The 21,619-nt window shown below is 42.7% G+C and overlaps 1 protein-coding gene across 3 annotated transcripts in view; it reads right to left on the reverse strand.

Moving 5' to 3' along the window:
* SCGB2B2 (secretoglobin family 2B member 2) overlaps positions 1-21,619 on the reverse strand; it is a 93,113-nt gene that overhangs the window by 43,167 nt on the left and 28,327 nt on the right. The window contains exons 2-4 of one of the 3 annotated variants that reach the window (XM_063800663.1): positions 11,334-11,440; positions 10,688-10,795; positions 5,207-9,986 (exon numbers count right to left, since the gene is read on the reverse strand). The exons of 1 other annotated variant lie outside the window; for it this stretch is intronic. In XM_063800663.1, coding sequence (XP_063656733.1) covers positions 8,642-9,679 — 1,038 coding nt within the window. In that variant the 5' untranslated portion in view covers positions 9,680-9,986; positions 10,688-10,795; positions 11,334-11,440 and the 3' untranslated portion in view covers positions 5,207-8,641. Of the gene's footprint in view, positions 1-5,206; positions 10,796-11,333; positions 13,691-21,619 lie in introns of those variants that run through there. One more of the 3 variants, XM_063800662.1, reaches the window with a different exon arrangement.

The raw sequence follows: 21,619 nt of genomic DNA on the forward strand, positions 1-21,619 counted from the left end.
AAAAACCACAAAGATGGGGAAAAAAGAGAGCAGAAAAACTGGAAACTCTAAAAATCAGAGTGCCTCTCCTCCTCCAAAGGAATGAAGCTCCTCACCAGCAATGGAACAAAGATGGACGGAGAATGACTTTGACGAGTTGAGAGAAGAAGGCTTCAGACGATCAAACTACTCTGAGCTAAAGGAGGAAGTTCGAACCCATGGCAAAGAAGTTAAAAACCTTGAAAAAAATTAGACGAATGGCTAACTAGAATAATCAATGCAGAGAAGTCCTTAAAGGACCTGATGGAGCTGAAAACCACGGCATGAGAACTACGTGATGAAAGCACAAGCCTCAGTAGCCGATTCGATCAACTGGAAGAAAGGGTATCAGTGACAGAAGATCAAATAAATGAAATGAAATGAGAAGAGAAGTTTAGAGAAAAAAGAGTAAAAAGAAATGAACAAAGCCTCCAAGAAATATGGGACCATGTGAAAAGACCAAATCTATGTCTGATTGGTGTACCTGAAAGTGATGGGGAGAATGGAACCAAGTTGGAAAACACTCTGCAGGATATTATCCAGGAGAACTTCCCCAATCTAGCAAGGCAGGCCAACATTCAAATTCAGGAAACACAGAGAATACCACAAAGATACTCCTCGAGAAGAGCAACTCCAAGACACATAATTGTCAGATTCACCAAAGTTGAAATGAAGGAAAAAATGTTAAGGGTAGCCAGAGAGAAAGGTCGGGTTACCCACAAGGGGAAGCCCATCAGACTAACAGCTAATCTCTCGGCAGAAACTCTACATGCCAAAAGAGAGTGGGGGCCAATATTCAACATTCCTAAAGAAAAGAATTTTCAACCCAGAATTTCACATCCAGCCAAACTAACTTTCATACGTGAAGGAGAAATAAAATCCTTTACAGACAAGCAAATGCTGAGAGATTTTGTCACCACCAGGCCTGCCCTACAAGAGCTCCTGAAGGAAGCACTAAACATGGAAAGGAACAACTGGTACCAGCCACTGCAAAAACATGCCAAACTGTAAAGACCATCAATGATAGGAAGAAACTGCATCAACTAATGATCAAAATAACCAGCTAACATCATAATGACAGGATCAAATTCACACATAACAATATTAACCTTAAATGTAAATGGGCTAAATGCTCCAATTAAAAGACACAGACTGGCAAATTGCATAAAGAGTCAAGACCCATCATTGTGCTGTATTCAGGAGACCCATCTCATGTGCAGAGACACACATAGGCTCAAAATAAAGGGATGGAGGAAGATCCGCCAAGCAAGTGGAAAACAAAACAAAACAAAAAAGCAGGGGTTGCAATCCTAGTCTTGGATAAAACAGACTTTAAACCAACAAAGATCAAAAGAGACAAAGAAGGCCATTACATAATGGTAAAGGGATCAATTCAACAAGAAGAGCTAACTATCCTAAATATATATGCACCTAATACAGGAGCACCCAGATTCATAAAGCAAGTCCTTAGACACCTACAAAGAGACTTGGACTCCCATACAATAATAATGGGAGACTTTAACATCCCACTGTCAACATTAGATAGATCAATGAGACAGAAAGTTAACAAGGATATCCAGGAATTCAACTCAGCTCTGCACCAAGCAGACCTAATAGACATCTACAGAACTCTCCACCCCAAATCAACAGAATATACATTCTTCTCAGCACCACATTGCACTTCTTCCATAATTGACCACATAATTGGAAGTAAAGCACTCCTCTGCAAATGTAAAAGAACAGAAATTATAACAAACTGTCTCTCAGACCACAGTGCAATCAAACTAGAACTCAGGATTAAGATACTCACTTAAAACCGCTTGACTACATGGAAACTGAACAACTTGCTCCTGAATGACTACTGGGTACATAACAAAATGAAGGCAGGAATAAAGATGTTCTTTGAAACCAATGAGAACAAAGACACAACATACCAGAATCTCTGGGACACATTCAAAGCAGTGTGTAGAGGGAAATTTATAGCACTAAATGCCCACAAGAGAAAGGAGGAAAGATCAAAATTGACACCCTAACATGACAATTAAAAGAACTAGAGAAGCAAGAGCAAACACACTCAAAAAGTAGCAGAAGGCAAGGAATAACTAAGATCAGAGCAGAACTGAAGAAGATAGAGACACAAAAAAACTCTTCAAAAAATCAATGAATCCAGAAACTGTTTTTTTGACATGATCAACAAAATTGATAGACCACTAGCAAGACTAATAAAGAAGAAAAGAGAGAAGAATCAAATAGATGCAACAAAAAATGATAAAGGAGACATCACCACCGATCCCACAGAAATACAAACTACCATCAGAGAATACTATAAACACCTCTACACAATAAACTAGCAAATCTAGAAGAAATGGATAAATTCCTGGACACATACACCCTCCCAAGACTAAACCGGGAAGAAGTTGAATCCCTGAAGGAGACCAATAACAGGCTCTGAAATTGAGGCAATCACTAATAGCCTACCAACCAAAAAAAGTCCAGGACCAGACAGATTCACAGCTGATTTCTACCAGAGGTACAAAGAGGAGCTGGTACCATTCCTTCTGAAACTATTCCAATCGATAGAAAAAGAGGGAATCCTCTCTAACTCATTTTATGAGGCCAGCATCATCCTGATACCAAAGCCTGGCAGAGTCACCACAACAAAAAAAAGAATTTTAGACCAATATCGTTGATGAACATCGATGCAAAAGTTCTCAATAAAATACTGGCAAACCAAATCCAGCAGCACATCAAAAAGCTTATCCACCACGATCAAGTTGGCTTCATCCCTGGGATGCAAGGCTGGTTCAACATATGCAAATCAATAAACGTAATCCATCATATGAACAGAACCAAAGACAAAAACCACATGATTATCTCAATAGATGCAGAAAAGGCCTTTGACAAAATTCAACAGCTCTTCATGCTAAAAACTCTCAATAAACTAGGTATTGATGGGATGTATCTCAAAATAATAAGAGCTATTTATGACAAACCCACAGCCAATATCATACTGAATGGGCAAAAACTGGAAGCATTCCCTTTGAAAACTGGCACAAGGTAGGGATGCCCTCTCTCACCACCCCTATTCAACATAGTGTTGGAAGTTCTGGCCAGGGCAATTAGGCAGGAGAAAGAAATAAAGGCTATTCAATTAGGAAAAGAGGAAGTCAAATTGCCCCTGTTTGCAGATGACATGATTGTATATTTAGAAAACCCCATCATCTCAGCCCAAAATCTCCTTAAGCTGATAAGCAACTTCAGCAAAGTCTCAGGATACAAAATCAATGTGCAAAAATCTTGCATTCCTATACACCAATAACAGATAAACAGAGAGCCAAATAATGAGTGAACTCCCATTCACAATTGCTTCAAAGAAAATAAAATACCTAGGAATCCAACTTACAAGGGATGTGAAGGACCTCTTCAAGGAGAACTATAAACCACTGCTCAGTGAAATAAAAGAGGATACAAACAAATGGAAGAACACTCCATGCTCATGGGTAGGAAGAATCAATATTGTGAAAATGGGCATATTGCCCAAGGTAATTTACAGATTCAATGCCATCCCCATCAAGCTACCAATGACTTTCTTCACAGAATTGGAAAAAACTACTTTAAAGTTCATATGGAAGCAAAGAAGAGCCTGCATTGCCAAGTCAATCCTAAGCCAAAAGAACAAAGCTGGAGGCATCACACTACCTGACTTCAAACTATACTACAAGGCTACATAACCAAAACAGCAAGGTACTGGTACCAAAACAGAGATATAGACCAATGGAACAGAACAGAACCCTCAGAAATAATGCTGCATATCTACAACTATCTGATCTTTGACAAACCTGACAAAAAGAAGAAATGGGGAAAGGATTCTCTATTTAATAAATGGTGCTGGGAAAACTGGCTAGCCATATGTAGAAAGCTGAAACTGGATCCCTTCCTTACACCTTAAACAAAAATTAATTCAAGATGAATTAAAGACTTAAATGTTAGACCTAAAACCATAAAAACCCTAGAAGAAAACCTAGGCAGTACCATTCAGGACATAGGCATGGGCAAGGACTTCATGTCTAAAACACCAAAAACAATGGCAACAAATGCCAAAATTGACAAATGGGGTCTACTTAAACTAAAGAGCTTCTGCACAGCAAAAGAAACGACCATCAGAGTGAACAGGCAACATACACAATGGGAGAACATTTTTGCAATCTACTTATCTGACAAAGGGCTAATATCCAGAATTTACATTGAACCCAAACAAATTTACAAGAAAAAAACAAACAACCCTATCAACAAGTGGGCAAAGGATATGAACAGACACTTCTCAAAAAAGACACTTATGCAGCCAAAAGACACATGAAAAAATGCTCATCATCACTGGGCATCAGAGAAATGCAAATCAAAACCACTAGGAGATACCATCTCACACCAGTTAGAATGGCGATCATTAAAAAGTCAGGAAATAACAGGTGCTGGAGAGGATGTGGAGAAATAGGAACACTTTTACACTGTTGGTGGGACTGTAAACTAGTTCAACCATTGTGGAAGTCGGTGTGGCGATTCCTCAGGGATCTAGAACTAGTATTACCATTTGACCCAGCCTTCCCATTACTGGGTATATACCCAAAGGATTATAAATCATGCTGCTATAAAGACACATGCACACCTATGTTTATTGCGGCACTATTCACAATAGCAAAGACTTGGAACCAACCCAAATGTCCAATAATGATAGACTGGATTAAGAAAATGTGGCACATATACACCATGGAATACTATGCAGCCATAAAAAATGATGAGTTCATGTCCTTTGTAGGGACATGGATGAAGCTGGAAACCATCATTCTCAGCAAACTATCACAAGGACAAAAAACCCAAACACCACATGTTCTCACTCATAGGTGGGAATTGAACAATGAGAACACATGGACACAGGAAGGGGAACATCACACACCGGGGCCTGTTGTGGGGTGGGGGGAGGCGGGAGGGATGGCATTAGTAGATATCCCTAATGTTAAATGACGAGTTAACGGGTGCAGCACACCAACATGGCACGTGTATACATACGTAACAAACCTGCACGTTGTGCACATGTACCCTAAAACTTAAAGTATAATAAAAAAAAGAGAAATTTGTAAACTTTCTTAGAACATTGTGAGTTTTTTTTTTACAATTTTTTTTTTTAGCTCATCATTCTATCATTAGTCTTAGTATATTTTATCTGTGGCCCGAGACAATTCTTCTTCCACTGTGGGCCAGGGAAGCCAAAAGATTGGACACCTCTGGTTTACAGGGTAGATAATATTTCTATAAAAATTGTATTTCTATGTATAACAATGACCAATTTAAAACTGAAATTTAAGAGTACTTTTTACAAGAGCATACAACATATACTTGAGACATATAAGATGTGCAAGATATATACACTGAAAACTATAAAAGATTGCTGAGAAAAATTAAAGATCTAAATAAAGGGAGAGATATACCACGTTTATGGGTTACAACACTCAATATTGTTAAAGTTAAAATTCTCTTCAAATTGATATACATATATTCAATGCAATCCCAATCAAAATCCACAATACTTTTATTAGAAAATGACAACTAAATTCTAAAATTCATATGGAAATGCGAAGAACTTAGAAAAGCCAAAAACAAAACAAAATAAAAACAAAAAAAATTTGAAAAGAAGTACAAAGTTAAAGGATTACATTGCCTGATTTAAAGACATAGTGTAAAATTATGTTAAATAAGACTTTAAAATATTAGCAAAAATACAGATTAAGGAAGTGCAGAAATAGACCAACAAATATAAGATCAAATAATTTTAAAGAAAGGTGCAAAGGCAACTCACTGAAGATCGTGTTTTAAAGAAATGTTGTTGAATGAACTGGACATCCGTATTAAAACAAAAACCAAAAAACAACACTGTAAAGCTGTGACCCCAAACCTCACATGGTATACAATATTCAAGAACTACCTCAAACTGGATTATAAACCTAAAAGTATAAAACTTTAAGTAACATGAAATAATTTCTTAAATCTTGGCAAATACTTCTGAAATATGTACCAAAAATATGTTCAATCAAAGGAAAAATAACACATTCAACTTTGTCAACAGTAAAATTTTCTGCTATAGGACAGACTGTTAAGATGAAGGTAAAAAAGATCCACAGGCTAGAAAACTATACTGGCAAATCACATATCTGAAGGAGGACTTGTATTCAATATTTATTAAGAACCCTCAAAACTCAATAATAAAGAAAAAAGTTTAAATGGGCAAAAGATTTGAACACTTAAAAGTCCAAAGAAGACAGAGGGATGGCAGTAGTACACATAAAAATTGTAAACATTAGTCATTAGGGGGATTCAAAGTAAAATCACAGAGAAATACCACTACACACCAAATGAGAATGGTGAAAATTAAACACTGACCATACCAAGTGTTGGTGAGGACATGGAGTTCCTGAAATCCTCGTAACACTGTGGAGAGAATGTAAAATAGTATAACCACTTTGGAACACAATTTGTCAGTTTGAAAAAGGTAAACATCCACTTACCCTGTAAGTTGGTGTGCTTATGCTTATTTTCTGTATTTTATGGTGACATCTTTAAAAGTTTGCTGGCTCTGGAAAGACTGCTCCTCCCAGGGCTAGCCCTTTCTTAGAGATGGCAAAAGGCTTGACCCAGAGCACCTCTCTCATATACAACCAACCAGTCCAGAGTCTACAGCCCCAATTACCTCTTTATCCAACTCTCACACTCCACGCCAATATCTCTTCTGCACTAAAGCACCCCAGGACCAAGTACCAGGCAATCAGAGACCAACCCTGTAGGCCAAAGCCTGCTGAAATTATGCAAACTAGCTAATCGCAAGCTGCTTACTCTGCCCTGCCTGGTCTTTTCCATGGAAACCCCAATAAAGGCTGTGGCCTATGTTTTCCCCTTGCTCCTGCCTCCTGACCAACACTGGTGCTTTCCATGTGGCCCTCTGTGGCATGATGCCTTTCCTTCTCTTGGAAAATGTGAATGGTAAATTATTTCAATGGCACTGGCTTCTCTGTGTTGTCACTTAGTCACCTGTATAAATTAACATCCCACAGGTAGAAATGAAACACTCAGTCCTGTTACTCCTAGGTATTAACATATAAGAAAGACTAGTACATGAATGTGGATAGCAGCTTTATTTGTAATAGCCCCAAACTAGAAGCAATCCAAATGTCCTTTAACAAATGAGCAGAAAAATTGTGGAGTATCTATATAAAGCTATACACGAGTCTGTAATAAAACAATGAAGTGTTGATACATGCAACATGGAGGAATCTCAAAATAATTATGCTGAGTGAGAAAAAAGCAAAAAACAGCATTTTGTTATTCCATTTATGTAAAGTTTTAGAAAAAGAAAATAAGTCTACAGCAAGAGACAGTAAATCAATGTTTGTGGGAATGGGGTGCCAGGGAGGGAGGGAAAGAGGGATTTTAAAGGGGGCTGAGATGACTTTGAAGGTGATGAATCTGCTCATTATCATCATTATGGTGATGGTTTCCTGGGTGTACACATTAGATAACACTTAATACATTTACATTTTAAATATGCACAGTTTACTGCACGACAATATCTCAATAGAGCTTTAAAAAAATGGCTCCACATAAAAAATCTGGGTCTCCTGCTTCTCTTGAAAAACCAGAAAATTTAGTACATATATAAGGGACTCCATAACTATTCTCATTCTTTGGAAGGGACAGCCCTGCTTCAATGGGAGCAAAGACTAGCGAGCAATAAAGCTTGTTTGTGAGTCACAGAAGTCACATGCCTAGACTCTGATCTCTCCTCTCTGTCCCGTTTCTTGCTTGTGTAGCAATGGCCTAGAGGTGAACAGCCACAACAGCCTCAGCAATCCAGAACACATTCAGATTATTTGCTCTGCCATTGACCTTGTGCACAGGAGACTAAATCTGGAAGTCCTGAGAATAATCTGTGTACCCTCATGCCTCACAGCTATAGCACACTCTGGAAGCATGTTTAGATGGGGCACATACCCTCTATTTTGTTGCCCTGAGCTCTATGAATCACATGCAGTATGTGAATGTAATTATGGTGGTCTCCAATGGCCTCAGCCCACTCATGATTTCCTCCAGGGAAGCGGAGGGAGTACAGAGGTCTGCCTTCACTGAGCACCCTGGGTAACCTAAGGTACACTTGCCAGCTGGTAGAGGTGAAATGGCTTCTCCCACAGGTACCGGCAGTGACAGAACTCAGGTAAGAGCCTTAGGCAGGTTAGAAAGTGCAATGCAACTCCTGAAAGCTTCCCACCTACCTGGCACTCACACGGAATCTCTCCAGCATGGATGTCCAGATGTGAGATTAACTTTTGGCTGATAGCTACTACACAAAGGCTACTTTCAGAGCTTCTGTCTGGTGTCACCCACTATGTGGACCAAGCAGACAGCATACTCCCTGCATTCCAAGGCCTTCCTCCAGGGTGAACTTTCTGGCACCACATAGGCTGTTGGTTTAAGCCTTTTCTCCAGTGTGATTTTTTTTTATATTTAATGAGGTTGGACTTGTGGCTAAATAATTTCCTACATTCACTACACTCATAAGGTCTTTTTCTAGTATGGACTCTCAGGTGTTGAACAAGTATAGATTTAACGCTGAAGGCTTTCCCACATTCGCTGCACGCATAGGGCCTTTCACCAGTGTGAACTCTCCGGTGTAAAATGAGGCTGGATCTTTGGCTAAAAGATTTCCCACATTCTGTGCACTCCTATAGCCTTTCACCAGTGTGAACTCTCTGATGTGCAATAAGGCCAGAGATTTGGCTAAAAACCTTCCCACATTCAGTGCACTTATAAGGCCTTTCTCCAGTGTGGATTCTCCAATGCCGAGCAAGTGTGATTTTGCAGCTGAAGCATTTCCCACATTCACTACACTTATAAGGCTTTGCCCCAGTGTGAATTCTCTGGTGTTCAATAAGGCCATAGCTTTGTCTAAAGGATTTCCCACATTCACTGCATTCATAAGGCCTGGCTCCACTGGGAACTCTCGGGTGTATAATAATGCTGGAATTCTGGCTAAATAATTTCGCACATTTGCTGCACTCCAGTGTGGACTTTCTCCAGTGTGGACTCTCTGGTGCTGAATGAGCGTGTGTTTGCTGCTATAGGCTTTCCCACATTCACTGCATCTGTAAGCCCTTTCTCCAGTGTGAAGGTTTTTATGCCTAACAAGGTGGGTGCTTCTGCTGTAGGCTTTTCCACATTCACTGCACTCATAAGACCTCTCTCCAGTGTGAACTTTCTTGTGTTGAACAAGATGGGAGCTTTTTCTGTAGGCTTTCCCACATTCGCTGCACCCATAAGGCATTAAACCCATGTGAACTCTCCGGTGTACAGTAAGGCTAGAGTTATGACTGAAGAATTTCCCACATTCACTGCATTTGTAAGGTCTTTCTCTGCTGTGGACTCTCTGGTGCTCACAAAGCCTATTTCTGTGGCTAAAGGCTTTCCCACATTCACTGCACCTGTGATACCCTTCTCCAATGTGAGAGGCCTCCTTGCACTCAGTATTTCTGGGTGAATTCTGGGTCTGGTACTGGAGAAGGCCTGAACTGGGCAGGAGGTCCTTCTCACAGTACCCACATGTGAAGGGATTCACTGACATGTAGACTCTGCAGTTCTTAACAAAGCCCTATCCTTATCTCTGCTGAGGCAGTTCTCTCCACTGTGCTGCCTCTGGTGCTAGGGGGTGTCTGTACTGACCCAGAATTGTCTCCCACATGCCCCCCGTGTGTGCAGTTTGTGCCCGGGGTGGATTCCCTGATGCTCAGCCAAGAGCAAAATGTCTTTCATGACTGGACCACAAATCCTACAAGGGGAGGCTTTCTGGGCAGCTGGACTTGCCTTAGGAGCCCTGACCTGTGACACTCCTTGAGAAGATGGCTCCTCATCCTCCATTAGAAACCAACAACCTGAAAGCAAAGAAATATTGAAGTATACATACAGCCTGGTGGGATCTACTGGGTTCATTGCAAGACTCCTGGTCTAGGACTGACTTTCGTGGGAGAGGCAGCCCTATCACAGTGTGTGTCTTACAAATGCAGGAACAAGTACACAGGACTCTTGGGGGGCTACGGGGGTTACAGGTGACAAAGAGTCTACTGCGCTAAGCCTGGCATCATGATACAACGGGGAGGTCTAGGGAGGAGCAAGGGCACAGTGATGGGATGCAGCCCAGGAAGGAGAGGCTGCATCTCCCTCTCACTTCTCTGCAATGGCTTTTAGCAGGAGCTTGTCTGCTGGTGACACAGGAGCACTGAACAAAAGGGTGTGTCCAGACTCAGGAAAACCAACTGCAACTGAGTAGCTGTTCAAGAACTACTTAGGCTATGTGAACATCTCACAAAACATTATGTGTAGCTCAGGGTTAGAGAACACTGCAGAGGGAACAGTGGAAAGGAAGGGGTGAGACCTGGAAATCAGAGAGGTGGGAGTCGGCCCTGGCCAGATGTCAGTGTAGGAAAGAGAAATGGGCAAAATGTCAAGAATGCAAAACATAGAAAAGAGTTATGGCCCCTGCCCTTGGTATAAAAACAATGATGGACACTGGCAAGGTTGCTGGAATCATGAGAACCCAGCCCTGATGTTAAGCCATCCCTCACTTCCCACTTACCAGAGCCAGTCCCCCCCAGAGTCCCTCCTCCCATAGCTTTGTCAGGCATCCATGTCTCTTCCTCCAGCCCCAAGTGGACAACTACCTGAGTCTGGGAAGATGCAAGGCCTAAGGGAAAGACAAGACAGGTGAGTGGACAGCAGGAGCACAGAGTAACCCACCCCATGACAGACCCCAGGAAAGAAAACTAGTATTACAAAAAGAGCCTCAGGAGAAGATCCTATAGGAACAGCCCAGTGGTCCCTGCAAATAGTAACCACATTGGTCCTGCAATTCCCAGCATAGTGAGGCATGAGGAAATGCCACCAGGAGGGAAGGGGGCAGAATTGGGGGCAGAGAGGTACAATGATTCTGCATAGTCACTCTGCCAGGGCGAGGCCAAGCCTGGTGGGATCTATTGGGTTCACTGCAAGACTCCTGGCCCCCATCTCCTTCCCTGCAAGGCCTTAGGGCACCAGGTAGTGGGGCTGCCTGGGGAGGGGACAGAGAATGCACTCAGTCCAGCCCTGGCACCCACAGCATCTATGCAAGAAAAGCTAGGAAGGGAGCAATGTCCACAGCCTGGCTGTGGGAAGGAAACAGCAGCTCCTGGAAAAAAGCGGAAGCAAAGGGCCCAGCCTGGGATGCTGAGGTATGAGGGACTTACCCAGCGAGGCCACAAGTGCAAAGTTCTCCAGCATCACATCGCAGACAGACACCGGGTCCATCGTGAGTCCCTCGAGCTTCAATTCTTAAAAGCGCTACACTCCACAACTCATCATGAGACAGGCAAAATCATAAAAAAAAAAAAAAAAATGGCTGGGTGATTTTTCTAAAATTGCTAAAATGGTTGATAATAAATATTTTGTGTTATTTATTTATATTGTTTTTATTTTTTCCTGATCAGATCTACAAGGCAAAAACTCTCTCTAGAGAGGAAAATAATGAATGTTTGGTTTGTCAAACCCGTAATTCTGGAAAGGCAATTAAAATTTCAGGTGGGAATACACCACCCGATGGGCTATTTAAAAACTGACAGATGGATTTCTCTCAATTGCCAACTTCAATGGCATATCAGTATGTTCTCTTAAGAGTTTGAATGTTTTCTGGTTGGGTAGAGGTAGGTAAGCTGAGGCTGTGACAGTAGTTTAAAAAATCATTAGAAAGTTATTAGAAAATGTGTTTCCTTGCTGGGGCATCCCTGGAGAAATCCCCAGTGTTAAAGGGAGACCATTTTACTGGACAAGTTATAAAGTAGTTATGTAACATAAGATGTCATGGACACAGTGGCATTAACACTGTCCTTATCACCCTCAGTCTTCTGGAAAGGTCAAAAGGACAAATGGCATTTTGAAACTGAAATTGGGCTGGGTGCAGTGGCTCGCGCCTGCAATCCCAGCACTTTTGGAAGCTGAGGTGGGCAGATCACTTGAGGTCAGGAGTTCGAGACCAGCCTGGCCAACATGGCAAAACCCCATCTCTACTAAAAATACAAAAAATTAGCCTGTGGTGCATGCCTGTAATCCCAGCTACTCTGGAGGCTGAAGCAGGAGAATCGCTTGAATCCAGGAGGTGAAGGTTGCAGTGAGCCAAGATTGCGTCACTGCACTCCAGCCTGGATGACAGAGGAAGATCCTGTCTCCAAAACAAACAAAAAAAAGGAACACCCATCCCCCCCAAAAAAACAAACAATGACAACAACAAAAACAAAAACAAAACTGAAATCGGCAAAGCTCATTGAATTGATTATATTTCCACGGCCAACTGTATTACCATTGGCCTTGATAGCAATCAGATTCATCCCCACCAGAAAGCATAAATTGGCCCCTGATAAAATAGTCACTGGAAAGTTTATGCCCCTAATAATAGAATTTCACTCTCTTAAACTCTGATATGACTAAATACTTCAAAGGTTTAATGCCAAAATATATTATCACCAGGTAAAGGAAGCTTTTCATGATCCACCAATGAGAACAATCAAGCCCTGCATGATTTGGAATCTGGAGATTGGGTCTTCTGGAAATGATATCAGAGGAAGATTGCCCTTAAACCCCACTAAAAGGGACCATATCAAGTTCTTCTTCCCACCCAAATTGCAGTAAAACTTCAGGGTTGCAAACCTTAGATCTACATCACACAATTCAAAGGGACCTCTGCAGACTCTTGAAGTTTTTCTCCAGAAGCAGACAGCATCTTACATATGTACAGCTCTCCTAAGACCATGGGCCAAGACTTACCTCCATCCTGAAAGCCGTATCCTTTTACTTTTTTTCCCCTAATTTTCTTCTGCCCCAATTATTTCCTTTTCCTTACAGGAAAATCCATGGGACCATAATCTGTGGATAGCTTTACCTAAGGCTTATTCTGTAGCAAAAAACTTGAGCAATCCTTGGGCTTGTGGGCTAATGCCAAAAACTCAAGAAGCAATTTCACAAATGCCAGTGCCTCCCTGTGTTCCCAATTCACCGTGACGCTCCAAAGGAAGAACAGAAAGCTATCTTGATATTCTAGACATCACTATCACTTGTTTTCCTACACTTGCTGGAAACAATATCCTAACCTTTCCAATTAGTAACCTAATCACTACCAAATATAGAAAACACATTCGAGTGATGCCTGCAAAAGATGTATTATGCTTCCAAGCATCACATACTCAAGATCTGGGGACTATGTATGCAGGCTATTCGTGCATAGTATCATAAGTAATTGCTATATAATGTCACCAGAACAAATCCAGTAGGGTCCTTCTTCATGTGGTTATACACCTTAACAGCATGCTGTAAAGGGACCACAAAGAATTTTCCCACTGAACTTTGTTCAGGAGCCATCAGGCTTACAGGTCAAATTTAACTTACTTCTGCTCAAACACCACCAGGAGGCGCTCTTTTCCAATGCTTGAGGACCTATCTTGGGTCCGCAGAGAATTTGCTTACCCTTTCTTCCTCTTCACTGGTTTAGATCTTGCTCTTTGATGGGTCTCACTCCTGCCTTTTGAATAGCTTCCTCTGAAAGTTCCCATAATACCTTCCATAATCAGAGGCCAAAACAGTAAACAAAATGATCATCGGCCTTCAAAGAGACTAAGATAAGCTAGTTTCTACTGAGGAAAGGTTCCAGTGGGGTTCCTGAGGGCTTGCTCTTGGTGGTAGTAGGGTGCTGGTAGTGTGGAATTCACAACAGATCCATAAATTGGGGAAAATCTTGGACTTTATGGCCAACCACACCTTCCAGTGGTTCAGTAGAAGCCACCCTCCAAAAGGTAGATGATAACTTATGCATCTAACAAAACACTTAATAGAATATCATGCAGCTTAATTTATTTGAGATAAGGTCTTGCTGTGTCACCCAGGTGGGAATACAGTGGGGCTCACTGCAGCCTCGACCTCCTGGACTCAAGGGATCCTCCCACCTCAGCCTCCTGAGTATCTGGGATCACAGGTGTGCACCATACCTGGCTAATGTTTAATTTCTCTCTCTCTCTTTTTTTTTTTAATAGAGACAGGGTCTCCCTATGTTGCCCAGGCTGGTCTCAAACTCCTGGGCTCAAGTGATCCTCTCATCTTGGCCTCCCAAAGTACTGGGATTACAGGTGTGAGCCCCTGCACCCAGCCTCATGCTGCTTTACATCATTTTGATCATGTTGGGGACTTGTGCTGAATCAAACTGAGTGCTGTATCTACACTTCCCCTGATTTTGCTACTACGGAAAGCTTAATTTAAAAGGTGGCTATTTCTTTAGATACTTTTATCAAATACATGAAGAAAATTTCAATACATGAAGAAAAAAATTTTTTTAACTCTGGTAAAATATACATAGCATGAAGTTAATCATTTTAACTATGTTAAGTGTATAGTTCAGTGGCATTAAGTACATTCACGATGTTGTGCCACCATCACCACTATCGATGTCCAAAACTTTTCATGAATGGCAAGCTTAGCTTTTCCAGGGATTTTGAATCTTTATGTTTTTTTCTGGTGGGTCTCCAGGTTACTATGACTTACAGTACTAGGCTAATGACATAAACGGATACCTCTTTATTATTTTTCTCCAGATGTGAAGTTATAAATGCAGGGACTTAGAGCTCATACAACTTTAAAAAGGTTGGGAAAGTGAAGTTATCACCACTTGGTTATATCTCCTAAGGAAACTAATTTGAGGTCTCCCCTTCTCAATTTTTCCTTCTTTATAGGTACTATTAATGCCCTAGCCCAGCAACCTGACTTATTATTGAATATATTCAGGGTGTGATGGTGAATACTTAATCACCATCACACCCCGAACAAAGATTATGACCAATTGGACTCAAATACTATTGAGCTGCTTATATGCCTGGACTTTGACTTGTTTGGTTTTGACTGGTTTTGTTCATAGGGCCTCCTGTGAAGGAGTACACTTTGGTCTCTTGGTATTATTTTCTGGTAGTCATCGTAATAGTCCCCCTGGTGCACTGTATCCTGTCAAATCTTAAATGTGTGTATGCAGACATCCATCGTGCACTGAATGGTCTCCCTTTGGCTAGATCAGCAAGAACACAATTATTTAACTGATCTGACATCAAGACTTGTGAATTCCGTGCTGAGGCCAAGTAAGTCTAATACAATGGTGACAGAGAGTGTCAATGCCCAGGGTTTTGGTCACTATGTCAAAATCCAATGGCTGATCCAAAGTGGGGAATTGGCAAATTGAACTAAATTTGGCTTGAGGCTGTCTCCATATCTTGAGTCCCCGTGGAGCTGGTTTGGAGTTTCGTTTTGGAATTTGGTAGCGGAAGGTCAAGGTCGTTTGCCAGATGGCTATAACTTCTCTTTATGCTCAAAGATCTTGACAGTATGTAAATTGGGTGATCACCTTTTCTATTTCTAGTTTTGGTTGATCTTCTGTTAGGTTTGACCAACTCTTGGCCCCTCTTATATCGACTAAAACTCCTGCAGCTGCAGAAAGTCAAGTTCCAGCACTAGAAACAAGGACCAGTTAAGAGAAATCATTTTACCCCAAAAATATATTTCTTTGACATATTTTGAAGGGACGCTGCTAGATCTTTCCTAGTCTAGATCTAGGAAAGATTAGCTAAAGGTCTTCATTTTGAAGGCTCCCATATATACACATTAAATAAATTTGAATGCCATTTCTTCTAAAAATCAATCTTCCTCATGTCAGTGATTTACAGTAAACCTTTCAGGGGCTAAGAGCCTTGTCCCCACAGTTTTGGTGCAACAAGCAGGGTCTCCAATGCCATCTGCTGTTTTGGAAGCTGCAGTGAAGGGAACCCAGGAAGCTGACAAGCTGGCAAAAAGGGTAAAAACTTCTTACCAGTCAGGCTTCCAGCCTCTCTTTCTGTGCAATTTAGTTGAGCAGACGATAAAAGATCAGTTCTGTCTCAAAGGATTTTGTTTTTCTTTTCTATAAAGGCAAAGGGCTAGTGGGAGATCCTCAGTGTCCTCAGTATCACTGGGGACTCCTGCAATGCTACCCACAGGAGAGCCCCTCCACCCTTGTGGGCCCTAAAACTAACATAGGGAGCTGCTGAAAGATTGTACCATGGCACATATGTGAGGTTTTCTTCAAAACAGATTGTGTTGCAGTAACTGAAACACCACCAAAAACAATCCCATTAAATGTGGGCAAAGGGGCCGGGCCTGGTGGCTCACACCTGTAAGCCCAGCACTTTGGGAGGCCAAGGCAGGTGGCTCACGAGGTCAGGAGTTCAAGACTAGCCTGGCCAACATGGTGAAACCCTGTCTCTACTAAAAATACAAAAAAATTAGCCGGGCATGGTGGCGGGTCCTTGTAATCCCAGCTACTTGAGAGGCTGAGGCAGGGAATTGCTTGAACCCAGGAGGTGGAGGTTGCAGTGAGTCGAGATCGTGCCACTGCACTCCAGCCTGGGCTTTGAGACTCCGTCTCAAAAAAAAAAAAAAAAAAAAAAATTGGGCAAAGGACATGAACCAACATCTCTCTAAAGAAGACATACAAATGACCAACACGTATATGAAAAAATGCTCAGAATCACAAATTATCAGAGAAATACAAATAAAAGACAATGCAATATCACTTCACCCAAGTTAGAATGGCTGTTATTAAAAGGACAAAAAATAACAGATGCTAGTGAGGATATGGAGAAAAATGAACTCTTAGATACTATCGGTGGGAATGTAAATTAGCACAGTCACTATGGAAAACAGTATGGACATTTCTCAGAAAACTAAAACTAAAACTATCATACAATCCAGCAATCCCAGTACCGGTTATCTATCCGAAAAGGAGGAAGTCAGTCTATCAAAGGGATTCCTGCACTTGTATGTTTATCACAGCACTGTTCACAATAGCCAAGATACTCAGTCAACCTAAGTGTCCATCACTGGGTGAATGGATAAAGAAAATGTGGTACATATACACAATGGAATACTATCCCTATATTATTACTATAAAAAAGAGTGAAATCATGTCTTTTACAGCAACATGAATGGAACTGGAGAAAATTATGTTATTTGAAATAACCCAGGCATAGAAAGACAAATACCACATGCACTCACTCATGTGTGGGAGCTAGAAAAGTCGATTTCATAAAGATAGAGAGTAGAAGCATAGACACTACAGGCTGGGAAGGGTGTGGGTGGGGGGAGATGAAGAGAGGGAGGTTAACGCATGAAAGCCTACAGTTAGATAAAAGGCATAAGTTCCATCATTCGATAGCAGAATAGAGTGACCATAACTAACAACCAAATGCTGTGTATTTCAAAGTAGCTGGAAGGGAGGACTTGAATTGTTCCCAATGCATAGAAATGATGAATACTCCAAGCGATGGACCCTTCAAATACCCTGACCTTATCATTACACATTCTATGCCTGTAACAAAATACCTCATGTACTCCATAAACATGGAAAATATTATGTATCAATTAAAAAAAACTATTCCTAGAATGATGGTAAAAGGAGAACATTAGACAATTTCTGTTCAATGAGGATAGTCCAAATTTGAGTAAAAGTTTCAAAAAAATATTAATTTAAGGAGAAAAATTGGTAGAACACCTGATGAAGATAAAGATGGACAATGTGAGGTCTAAATATCCACAAGAAGTCAGGAAGTTAAGCAGAAAAAAAAAAGAAGACAATTACTTTCTACAGAAAAAGAAAAAAGGCTGTACAAGAAGGTAGGAAAGGTAATTACAATGTACTATATATCCCATCTGTGAATAACATTTATACCTTTATGAGTATATCAACAACAGAAGATTTGTGATTTGTGATTTATGATTTGTGATTATATCAACAACCAAAGTTTTGCAGAACTCTATTGGGATGATGGGTAACGTGGCATATGAGCAGACAGATAACTAAATCTTCCACTTCATCTGCAATATTGGAAAGTCAACAGATAGTGCCTAAAATAAAAATTTTGTTTGTAGAGGCAGGGTCTCACTATGTTGCCCAAGATGGTCTCAAACTTTTGGCCTCAAGAGATCCTCCTGCCTCAGCCTCCCAAAGCACTGGGATTACTGGTGAGTGCCACCTTGCCCAGCCCCAGCCTTGGTTTTTTTTTTTTTTTTTTTTACTCTGGTAAAATATACATAGCATGAAGTTAAATCATTTTAACTTTAAGTGTAAAGTTCAGTGGCATTAAGTAAATTCTCAATGTTGTGCCACCATTACCACTATCGATGTCCAAAACTTTTTCATCATTTCAAACAAAAATTCTGTACCCATCAAGAAATAACTCCCCAGGCTCTGCCCTGCCCCCTTGTAACCTCTCTTCTACTTTTGTTTTATAGAGTTAGTTGCTTATTCTGGGTAACTCATATAAGTGAAACCATACCACATTTGTCCTTTTGCGTCTGGCTTATTTCACTTCGTTTTATTTCTTAAGTGTCAGCCATGTCACACATATAGAAAAAGTTCATCTTTTTCGCCAAATTATATTAATATATCACATGTATTCATTTATGTGCTGACGGACACTTAGGACATTTCCATGGACTCACATAATTTTGATGCAAGTAGAAACATTTATAATTAACACAATATTTTATGAAAGGCTCATATGTAATAAGTACTATTAACTGAGTGCCCACTTTGCAGAACCTGTGTGAGGGGCTTTATATAAACTGAAGCACAACGAGCTTGGGAGGTGGGAATTGCTGTCAGTTTCACAGATGAGCAAGCTGAGTTTCTGTGTCTTCAGAGCTGAAAGTGCCTCACCCAAGTGTGCAGTCCAGAGCCTGTGCTCCTTCCACTGCACGCCCAGGTGTCGCTCATGAACACAGACACAGGGAGAAACACACACACGAACCCAGATGTCTACCCAGAAATATCTTCGTGAAGGGACAATAAACGCACAGGCAAACATTCAGACAAACTCACTTAGCAAATGTTTGTTGAGCCTGGACTCGGTGGCAGATTCTGATCTAGGGGATGCCAGGTGCAGATACATTTGCCAAGACACAGGGTCATGCCCCAGGGGCTCCTGGGCACACATGCACACACAGACCTGCGCGCTCACACCACAGTGCTCAGCCCGTTCCCAATCCCAGGACACTCCAGGGAGGACAGAGACTGTCACGCCAACACCCAACCCCTCCCACTGCAGGCTGAGCTGAGTTCCTGATATGCTGCCAGCCCAACAGCATAGCCAAGGGCCCTGGGTCTCTCTGCAGACCTGCCCTGACCCCACTTATGTGCATACACAGACACACAGACACACAGACACACACACACGAAGGTGTGTGTCAGTTGTCCAGATATACATAAAGCTCATCCATGGCCAATTCCCTGTCTCTGCCTGCTGGGACCAGACTCCACTGTCATGAGGATGACACTCACCGCCTGTGCTCTTCTGCTGGCTCTAATCTGCAGCGTCCAGCTGGGTGAGAAAGAAGCGGGCAGGGCTGAGAGGAAACAGGTGGCCCTGCTCCTTCACTGTCATTGCCATCCCAGGGTCTCAGCTGTCACTGTTGCAGACATTTGCCAGGGGAGGTTTCAGTGAATTCTGACCTCTGCTGCTTTCTTATCTTGCCTCATCCACCACAGGGGATGCCTGCCTGGATTTCTATAAGTTGTTTGGGAGAGTTGCTTTTGCATACCCAGAGGACCTGAAGCGGGAGCTTGCTCAATACAACCCCAGCCCCCTGACGGAGGAGTCCTTCCTCAAGTTCTAGCAATGCTTTGCCTCTGTTTCATTCCCAGAAAGGCTTGCTGTTGTTGGAATATGGTGAGTGTGCCCTGGCGAACCTGCACATGCTGCACAGCCACAAGTCCCAGGCCTTGTGCCCTGCGCTTACCTTCCCTTCCTGCTTGCCATATCCTGAGCAGGAAGCCACATCCCAGGATGCTCATGATCAGATGAAGGCGCCCACAGGCCTCAACAGGGCCTCCTGCCTCACCTTTTTCAGCCCTGAACCCAGACACTGCAACCCTGCAAGGGGAGAACCTCTGCCCCTGGTGCCCGGGAGAGGCCCAGGGACACAGGGAACCACAATCACTACATCAATGCACTGATGATGAGCACACAGCAACACACACTCACACAGGATGCTGTTAACAGCCACACACACTCCATGCCTGCACAGGCACATGCATACACGTGTGTTACACCAACACATGCAGAGTCACACTCAAGCAGGAGTCACAACCCACACTCACTGTGTTTGTCCAGAGCCTGGGATCCCCAAGAAATGGACAGACCTTAAGGAGCTCCTCTGACCTCTGGGACTGGGTGGTAATGATGGGTCTGGGGATGCTTTCACAGAGGCTCCCAGGTCCCCACTTTATTTCTTTCCCAACAGTCTAGGATCGTTGTCAGCGATGACCGCAAAGATGTGTAGATACTTCCTTCTGATCTGAGGACCCCTGCAACCCACCTGGCCCTCCCTTCCTCAGGGCTCCCCACACTCCTGGCCTGACTCTATCCATCAACAAACAATCCCCAATAAACACCTGCAGCTCAGCTCTGTATTCTGGCTTCTCTGTGGGGTTGGCTGTGACCACATATGCAGTGTGTGACCAGGGTCTGCCTGCGAAATTACGTGACTGAGGAAGAACTCAACAGGAATGTGTATACATGTGTGTTTTCTGAGCCCAGGAAATCAACCCTAACACAATCCTCCATCTCCTCCTACCCAAGTCCTCCTTCTCTCTACCCGCAACACAACCCCACCCCGCCTTGACCCAATCCCCCAGGACTCCAGATGCTGGAGGCTGGGAAACCTTGCCCTCCTGGCTGAGTCACAGGCCTCAGCGTCCCCATAAATACCTGCAGCTCAGCTCTGCTCCTCGGGCTGTTGGGACCAGGCAATCTGCATGAGGCCATGGGGGTCTCTGTGGCCATGTGACCATGACAGGGGACACTGAGGTCACAGGGAACGAGCACCACTCTCAGGCATGGTGCCTCTGTCCCACCTCACCCTTCAGTTGATTTCGTCCTCGCTGGAGGTCTCAGTGGCCTTCAATGCATTGACAAGGCTCCACCAACTCCCTCTGGGGAAGGTCCCTCCCCAAACCTCAGGCCCTTTCTGCAGGCTCCTTGGATCTCCTGGGCAATGGCCACCTGTGCCCATCAGCCCACACTGCCCTAAACTCCTCTGTCTCCCTCCCAGACTCTCACTGCCCCAAATATCCTTTCTCCCCTCCACTCATTCTTTTTGTTACCTCTCAGCTGTCATTTCCTCCCGGGTCAGACATTTCTGGCCCCCATCTCAGGCCATGTCTTCTCGCCTTTGTCCCCAGAATTGCCTTCACTTAACACACTGTCTGCCCCAGTCATCACCCATGCACTCAGCCAGGGAAGGAGTGTCTCCTGCCACAGGTCAGGCCTTTTCCCAGAGCCGGACACCCCATGGAGAACAAGGCAGATGAGGGCGCTGCTTCCCTGAAGTTCACATCCAAGGTGAAGAGGGGGTTGTAAAGCTGAAGAAAATTGTAATAGTGATGAGAACCACAAGGACTACCCAACAGGGAAAT

Source organism: Pan troglodytes, chromosome 20, assembly GCF_028858775.2.
Source record: "Pan troglodytes isolate AG18354 chromosome 20, NHGRI_mPanTro3-v2.0_pri, whole genome shotgun sequence".
NCBI lineage: Eukaryota > Metazoa > Chordata > Mammalia > Primates > Hominidae > Pan > Pan troglodytes.